This window comes from Hemitrygon akajei, chromosome 14 (genome assembly GCF_048418815.1).
Source record: "Hemitrygon akajei chromosome 14, sHemAka1.3, whole genome shotgun sequence".
In the NCBI taxonomy this organism is placed as follows: Eukaryota; Metazoa; Chordata; class Chondrichthyes; order Myliobatiformes; family Dasyatidae; genus Hemitrygon; species Hemitrygon akajei.
Window position 1 is genome coordinate 49,372,671 of NC_133137.1, and position 9,184 is coordinate 49,381,854.

At 46.7% G+C, this 9,184-nt stretch overlaps 1 protein-coding gene across 1 annotated transcript; it reads left to right on the forward strand.

The window, feature by feature from the left end:
• Positions 1–477: 477 nt before the first annotated feature.
• On the forward strand, positions 478–8,790 carry ndufa12 (NADH:ubiquinone oxidoreductase subunit A12). The gene is made up of 4 exons (XM_073066011.1): positions 478–608; positions 1,014–1,096; positions 7,057–7,144; positions 8,520–8,790. The coding sequence occupies exons 1-4, from the start codon at positions 520–522 to the stop codon at positions 8,695–8,697; spliced, it is 438 nt and encodes a 145-aa protein (XP_072922112.1). The 5' UTR covers positions 478–519; the 3' UTR covers positions 8,698–8,790.
• Positions 8,791–9,184: the final 394 nt, after the last annotated feature.

Genomic DNA, 9,184 nt, shown 5'->3' on the forward strand with positions numbered 1-9,184 from the left:
GGGTCGTTCAGCCGGCCGCGGGTCGGCGCTGTGGGGCGGGTCGTTCAGCCGGCCGCGGGTCGGCGCTGTGGGGCGGGTCGTTCAGCCGGTCGCGGGTCGGCGCTGTGGGGCGGGTCGTTCAGCCGGCCGCGGGTCGGCGCTGTGGGGCGGGTCGTTCAGCCGGCCGCGGGTCGGCGCTGTGGGGCGGGTCGTTCAGCCGGCCGCGGGTCGGCGCTGTGGGGCGGGTCGTTCAGCCGGCCGCGGGTCGGCGCTGTGGGGCGGGTCGTTCAGCCGGCCGCGGGTCGGCGCTGTGGGGCGGGTCGTTCAGCCGGCCGCGGGTCGGCGCTGTGGGGCGGGTCGTTCAGCCGGCCGCGGGTCGGCGCTGTGGAGCGGGTCGTTCAGCCGGCCGCGGGTCGGCGCTGTGGGGCGGGTCGTTCAGCCGGCCGCGGGTCGGCGCTGTGGGGCGGGTCGTTCAGCCGGCCGCGGGTCGGCGCTGTGGGGCGGGTCAGAACGAAGTGGTAAGGCGGTTAGCCGGCCGACATGGCGGATGTTCTTGCTGTGTTCAGAAGGGGGTGGACTCAGTTTTGGAGTCACGGCGGTATTCGTGGTGCTTTGTTTCATCTTCTAAGGTTGGAGAAGTTAATGGAGTCATTTCGGAGTAGATGGGAACAAAGTTTTTATGTTCAAATCGGCGAGGGGAGGTGACCATCAGGGAACGAAGAGGTCACCCTGGGCAAAGGAAGGGGGGAGGGAGGGACAGAGCGTAAAGGTAAGAGGGTAAGGTGAAATAGGGGAGGATAAATCCGAGGGAGGAGATGAGGGGAGGGAGAGGGAGGAGATGAGCGAAGGGTAAATCATAGTGGAGGGAAGAGATGAGGGGAGGGTAAATCAGAGGGGGAAGTGGGAGGAGATGAGTTGAGGATAAACCAGAGGAGAGGATAACGGTAGAGGAGAGGGGGAGGAGAAGAGGGAAGAGTAATAGCATGGAGAGGAGATGGAGGACAATTACCATCAATTGGTATTTGGTTTTATAGAACAAGTGAACTAAAAACTGGGAACCTTGTTGGGGAAGACAAGTATGGAAACAAATATTATGAAGACAAACGATATTTCTTTGGTAAGTGTTGCTTTTGGTTGCTCAGGATGTGATATCTTAACTTTTGTTATTTACAATGATAAGCGACTCTTTATGTGCAGGTCCAATGGGAAATTGTATTTTAAAATACATTTCATGACATATGCCAGTGATATTAAACCGGATTCTGACTCAGTGCTAGTGGTCTCTCTGGTGCAAGTATGTTTTGGGTTCTGGTTCTGCTGCAGGATTTTCCACTGAAAGTATGGGCTGTGGTTTACTGAGGGGCTGAGAATTGTGTTGCTTTAGGATGATCCACCTGCGCTCAGCAGTAAGAGATGGCACTGTGTAATTTTGTGGAAAATCAGTAGTGTTCAACCTGCATTATTAACACTATGTAGCTGCTGTCTGTGGGACATTGGTGTGTGAAAATTGGTCTCTGTTTTTGGAAAGACCAGCACCAAATGCCTAGGAACGGCAAGGTCTACAGAGAGTGGTGGATACAGCCCAGTCCATCACAGAAAATACCCTCCCCACCACTGATCACATCTACAAGGAGCACTGTCGCTGGAAAGCAGCATCCAGCATCAAGGACCTCCACCATCCAGGCCATGCTCTCTTCTCATTACTGCCATTTGGCAGGAGGTTCAGGAGCCATAGGTCCCACAGCACCAGGTTTAGGAACATGGTATATCGTACACGAATATACAGCTGAACGATAGATAGTGTTCCCCTGGAGACATGGTGCTGTTATGACCCCAGTCCCCTCCTTTGTGAGAATCGCAAGAGCCCTAGTGAAGGGGGGGGTGGTCAATGACCCAAGAGAGAGAGCGACGTGCTGAAATTGGACTCAGGAAAATAAGAGAGAAGCCTTAAGGTTTGGAATGTGGTCTGGCCTCTCAGCCAGACAAAAGCCACGGAAATGGCCATTGTCTCTTGGAGACACCTTTGTGGAATGGGGACTGGGTTACGTGCAAACCCTCAGGGCAACGTGGGCTGGGAGATGAGGAGAGATTGCCTCACCCCACCCTGATTGACAGCTACAACCCTGCAAGTCCTGATAAAAGGTGGGCTGCCGAGGCGGCCCCTCAGACGCACCAAGAAGACACACTAAGAAGACACGATAGCACTTCCCGTCGGAGCGGGAAGCCATTTTGAAGGAAGCCACGTGCGTTAGATTCCGGATCGGGAGTCTGTGGCTGAAACCAAAGGAAAAACCGTTTTTAACTAACAACAGGGATTTGCTTCGCAAAGACAACGGGCAAGTGTTCCTTTCTCTCACCAATCCTCTCTCTCCAACACGTGAAATGCCAGCGGTTCCCAAACGGAAAAGCCTGCAGATTTATGAGTGACTTATATTTCCATTGGACTCAGTATTATCCCCTAGACAACGATAGAGCTTATTTCTGATTGATTATTACTATACCTGTGCTTTAGATTGAGTATTGACGACGTATATGATCTGAATGTTTTGTATTAACCATACATTTGTGCCCCTTTATAAATAAAAAACGTTTGAAAATAGTACCATCAGACTTCAGCGGACCTCTCTATCTTTGCTGGTAAGTCACCCAGTTACGGGGAACGTAACAGTGCAAAGCACCATACCGATACTGACTGTTTCACAACGTCTCTCTGTTGGTAACAAGTAAGTTGGGAGCTTGGGATGTCCATTCTGGACAGACCAGATATGCTCTGCAGATCAATTGCCTGGTCTGTCTTCTCAGTGACGTAGAGGTGGCTACGTTGGAAGCACTGAATGCAGTAGAGGAATTTGCAGATAGTACCCATGAACTTTTGTCCCATCTGGAAGGACTGTGTAAGTCTGGACGGTGATGAGGAGGAGGAGGAGGTGTAAAGTCGAGCGTCGTCCCTGACCTCTGACACACACTGCAACAGCAGGAGGTACAATACTTGCTCGTGCACCCACTCCGTCACCACCATCCAGGTATGATAGTACGAATTTTGAATTTTCCAGTTTTAGGTAATCCTCATCTCTGGTGTGTTTTACCACCTACCTCCTTCCAATCCTCCTTTGGCCTAGCATTTTTCTTGCCCATTCCTACACATGCCACCAGCCCCATCACCCATTTTCACCCCTTTTCCCTTCCTGTTTCCATCCACCTACTACCACAGGCTTTCCCATCCCCCATGGTCCTGTTTCCTTCTGCCCTCACGCCTCCCTGAATGTCATAGTCACTGAACCCTTTAGCTCGTCCAGTCTGTGCTGAATTATTATTCTTCCTAGTCCCTTGGACTATAGCCCTTCATACCCCTCCCATCCATGTACTTATCTAAACTTCTCTTAAAGGGTGAAATCAAACCCACATCCAACACTTCTGGTGACTGATTGTTTCACAATCTGAGTGATTGCTCCCCTTAAATATTTCATTTTTCACCCTTAACCTATGACTCCTACTTCTATTACAAACAAGAGAAAATCTACAGATGCTGGGACAGTCCTGGTGAAAGGTCGCAGCCTGAAACGTCAACTGTACTCTTTTCCATAGATGCTGTCTGAGCTGCTGAGTTCCTCCAGCATTTTGTGAGTGTTGCTTGGACCTCTAGTTCTAGTTTCCCATGGAAAGCATCTGGCCTGAATGGGGTATCTGGCTGAATGCTAAACGCTTGTACTGAGCACTGCCTGATGTGCTCACCAATATCTTTAACCTCTCACTTCGGCAGTCTGAGGTACCACCTGCTTCTGCAGGTCTCAATCAAACTGGTGCCTAAGAAGAACGTGGTAATCTGCCTCTATGACTATCGTCCAGTAGCACCTACATCCACAGTGATGAAGTGTTCTGAAACATTGGTGATGAAACACATCAGCTCCTGCAGAGAAGTGACTTGGATCTGCTCTAATTTCCCTACCAGCACAACAGGTCCACATGCCATTTCGTCGGCCCTTTTTTCAACCCTGGAACATCTGGATAGCAAAGATTCAAACATCAGGATGCTCGTTATCAACCACAGCTTGGTATTCAATACCATCATCCCCTCAAAACTAATCAATAAACTCCAAAACCTTGGTCTCAATATGTCATCGTGCAACTGGATCTTCAATTTCTTCCCTTGCAGGTCCCAGTCAGTTTGGATTGGCAACAACAATCTTCATTGGCACAGGACCACCACAAGCCTGTGTGCTTAACCCCATGCTCTACTCACTTTACACTCTGGCTGTGTGGCTAGGCCAATGCCATATTTAAGGTTGCCTACAACACCACTGTCATTGGCCTAATCAGTGGTGGTGTCGAGTCAGCAGACAGGAGGGAGTGGTGCCATAACAACAACCTCTCACTCAATGTCAGCAAGACCAAGGAAGAGGAAACCAGAGGTCCATTAGCCAGTCCTCATTGGGGGATCAGAGGTGGAGAGAGTCAGCAACTTTAAATTCCTGGGTGTTACCATTTCAGAGGGCCTGTCCTGGACCCAGCACGTAATTGCAATTACAAAGAAAGCACGGCAGCACCCCAACTTCCTTGGGGCATGACATCTAAGTTAAAATCACCTACTACCATAAACCTATGGTTCCAATTGTCACCTTACTTACCAATTTCCACCACTGGTGGCCTTTGTGTTCCTGCTTATCACCCTCCTGTCTGTCTCCATCTCTATCTTCCCAGGACCAGACCAACCTAAACCCCTGCAATTTTGCTCCAAATGTCTTTTATTGTGTTGTCTTTTGTATGCCTGCGTTTATCGTCCACCTACCTCTGTCTACTAACTCCAATCCTCCCCTCCCTTCCCTGGCTTAATCTGCTCATCATCCCCCGCCCCTCCTTCGTCCATCTATCATCTCTGGATCCCATTTCACCCCTTCCCCCTCTGGTTCTTAGTCCTAATGCCAGGTTCGACCCCAAACATTGACATTTCCCCTCCCCTGTAGCTGCTGCTCGACTTGCTGAATTCCTTGAGTGGGTTATTTGTTGCCCTGATTCAAATCTACCAAGAGTGTTGAGGGAATATGATCATCGTATGGACGTGAGACAGAGGCTGGTTGGTCATAGGCTGTTGTACAAAGCTGTCAGACTCCACTTGGAGTACTGTGCTCAGTTCTGGCCACCTCTGTACAGGAAGGATGTAGAAACCATAGAAAGTGTGCAGAGGAGATTTACAAGGATATTGCCTGGATTGGGGAGCATGCCTTATGAGAATAGGTTGAGTGAACTCGGCCTTTTCTCCTTGGAGTGATGGAGGTTAAGAGGTGTATAAACTGATGAGAGGCATTGATCATGTGGATAGTCAGTGGCTTTTTCCCAGGACTGAAATGGCTCGCACGAGAGGGCACAGTTTTAAGGTGCTTGGAAGTAGGTACAGAGGAGATGTCAGGGGTAGGGTTTTTTTTGCAGAGAGTGTTGAGTGTGTGGAATGGGCTGTCAGCGACGGTGGGTATGATAGGGTCTTTTAAGAGACTCTTGGACAGGTACATGGAGCTTAGAAAAATAGAGGGCTATAGGTAACCCTAAGTAATTTCTAAAGTAAGTACATTGTGGGCTGAAGGGCCTGTATTGTGCTATAGGTTTTTTATGTTTCTGTGTATCTATCCTGCTATCTTGATTTTAAGGAGAAATTGATGGTGTTTATAATGGGAGGGCAATCTGATAATGTCCATTTTATTTGCTACAAGTTATAATTCCACTCCCACTTTTCATTAGGCTAATACTGTGGAACATCTCAAAACTCTTCTAAAAACCTACTTATTAAATTTGGTGAACTTAAAGGATTACTTAATGCCTGTTGCTGTTAAATGTATTTATATAATTTGGTCTATTCAATTACATTTTATTCTATTCTATATAATGTTTTATGATTTTCAAATTTGAATTATATTGTTATGACAATATTGATTTATTTTTACAATCTATGTAAAACACTTTGAGCCTGTGTCTTATAGTATGAAAGGTGCTATATAAGTAAAGTTATTGTTTTTCCATAATATCTTTTGGTGCTTTTGCAACTTCCCACTAGTGTCTTAGTTTTATGACTTGCTGCTTATGTAATCTACATATTGTGAATTCCGAAGAGTTGAGGCCTCTTGCTTGTCATATCCGGAGGAGGTAGTGGGGACAAGCTTCCATTACCTATTAGATGCTCCCAATGGCGTGCGTCTCAAATAGTCTCTGACAATCAAGTCCAGCTCCTGGCCTTCATGCGTGGCTTAGTTACTAAGTGTGGCAGAACAGTTCCTTCTGGCAGGAGAAGAGGAAAAAGGCGGCTTCTTGGTGTCTTACAACCAACCGCTTCAGGCAGGTGGGACTCTTCAGCCTCGGTTGGCAGCTCATCTAGGAGAAGGAAAACTTTGATCTCAGACCTCCACTGCCTTGCAGCTATACCCACTCATGGGGAAGGCTTTAGGAGTAAACCCTGAGGGAGAAATCCAGAGCTGGAGTCCCTAAGGCAGTCCAGTGTTGAGCTTAGTGCTGACTGGCAGCTCCTCTGGCGCTGCTGGTGTCAGACTGCACCAGTCTCTGTAGGCGGAGCCTGCTTTATCCGTATTGTACTTCCCTGGATTACATGTCATGTAGGTAGTTCAGACGCAATATCCTTGGTCGACCCTGACTAATAGAAGACCTCTGAGGCCTCTTCAGTGATGTGACCTGCACCACAGGTCTGTAGCAGCCACTTAACACAGTGAAGGGGAGATCGCACATTCAAGTTAATCAGCCTGTCCGGTTATTGTTCATCTCGTTATGGCAGTGGCTAATTCCAGAGGACATGCTTTTATGGTGAGTGGAGGGGAGATGTCAGAGTTAGGTGTTTCTTTTAAACGTAGCAGCAAGTGCGTGGAACATTCAGGACATTTAAGAAACTATTAGATGGAACATGAATGTAAGAAACTTGGATGGTTATGGGCTGTGTAAGAGGGAAGGGTTAGATTGAGCATGGTGTAGATTAAAGGCCAGCACAACATTGTGGGCTGAAGCAGTTGTACTGTGCTGTTCTAAGTTCTGATTGGTGTGAATGTGGTATCTTGTTGATTGGTTTATAATTTCAATTCTTAGGTCGACATAGATGGGTTGAATATACTGAAGAGATGAATGGGAAGAACACTTACTGGGAAGTAGATGGAAGCATGATTCCTCCAGAATGGTAATATTCAGTTACTTTCAGTCGTTTTCTTTGCATTTGTGGTGTGCTGTGCTTTATGTGTGATGCAGCTTTGATTCACTCTTGTTGTGGTCGATGTGTAAAGACTGGGTTCCTAAGCATCTCTGATCCAAAGCCTGTGAATCTCAAAATCTCTATCAGCTACTGGGCTTCCACTGTCCCACTGGGTAGGAACTCCAAACATTCAACACCCACGGGTGAAGAAATCTTTCCCTACCTGACCTGAGGTTACAATTGATTGTTTCCTCCACCCTTGTACGGATTGCAGTCCAGATCATCATAATTCTTTGCTTAAAAAAAAACAAAACTCAGGAGACCACTAAATGCTGGAGGAACTCAGCAGGCCTGAGTTAGATATTTCCAGCTGAGACCCTTCATCAGTCCTGTTCTGTGGAAAGTGTCTCTGCAGGATTGATAGCCCTACTCCTGGTGCCATTATGATCATTTTGTTACCTGCTGTAGTCTTACTTTCCTCCCTAAATTGTGGCTTTCATAAATGAGTACAACACCCCAATTGAGGCTCAGCTATTTAACACAACTCAGCAATCCAGATGCATTTAATGGCCTTCACACAACTTTAGATGATTTGTGTATGTAGATACTCCATCCCAGGTGTTTTTCAAATTATGCCAATGATTTGATTCTGTCATTTCATTTTGTTCTGGATTATTGTCTCGAAATTTTCGCCATCACTTGTGCTCAGCTGAGAGCAGATTGGTTTGTAACCCTTCTTTGGGCGGGTATGTAATGCTGGCATTCCTCACGTACTCTGCTCCATTTCGTTGGCTTAGTTATGGCCAGAACCTCCAGAGTTTCCACTTAGGTTGCATCCCATTCTGGTCAAATTGGAAGTGTCCCCTTTTTTTATTCTATGCAATATCATGACCATTTCCTCAGTTATTGAACTTGGGCTCTAGTGATGACAGATGCAAAATGTGCTGATTTACTACCTCCACATGATTAGAGCAGACTTGTGAATGATAGTCAATTTATAAGTTGATGCTGCTTTGTGGATTTCTTCAGGAACATGGGTGAAATTAATGTCTATGTATCCAGTAAGAACATCTGCTCCAATGTGCGGAAAGGGAGGAATGTTGAAAGGGCTTCAATCTTGTGGTTAGGTTGGATTGATTTCCCAGCTGTTTTGGAAAGGGTGGAGTGTACTCCAGGTTTCCTTTAATGATGGCCAGTGCCTTTCATCTCAGTCTTATGGGTCAGGTCTTTTGCATCTTATTTATAGAACACGGCCGTTGATTGCTTTAGATGGAGGTCACGGGAGATGCCACTGAAAACAGCTGAGCTGTTGTTGAATTTTGAATTCATTTGATTTTTTTTTCTCTGTTCTTGGCTACTTTAGGCATCGTTGGATTCACTGCTTTACTGAGCACCCACCCACTACACACCCTCCAGTTGAAAGGAAATTTATCTTCAAAACGCATCAGTTTAACATGAGTGGCACGCCAGGACAGTATGTACCTTATTCAACTACTCGCAAGAAGATTCATGAGTGGGTCCCACCACAAAGCAGCAAGTGAGCATGTGCTGCCCCAACTTGCACTCTAAGTGATACCTTCAATTTCTTCCTCATTCTATGTGGACATTAAACAAATAAAGTTACGTCATGGATACATTTTGTGTTGGATCAGTCTACGACCAGCAAACATGTCTTCAGTTGATTTAAATTTGTAAGCAATCTATAAAACCCAAATTATTCCTAACAACCTATGCTTTTCACCATGGGATATCTCAAAGAGTTTTATATATATATCCAGTGTAGAGAAACGCAGCAGTCTGTTTGTGCAGAAACTCCTGAAAACAGCAGTGGCCGGTTTGTTCTTGTTTAAGGGAAGAATGTTGGCCAGCACACCGAGGAGAACTTGTATATTCCAGTAGGATCTTTCTTGTCCACCTGAGAGTAGCAGCAGGAATTTGTCAGCATGATTGTTGGTGTTGCACTACCTCTATTGACTTTTGATGTGGGATTTGAAAGCACACCTCTGATTCAGGCTTAAGAATGGGTGT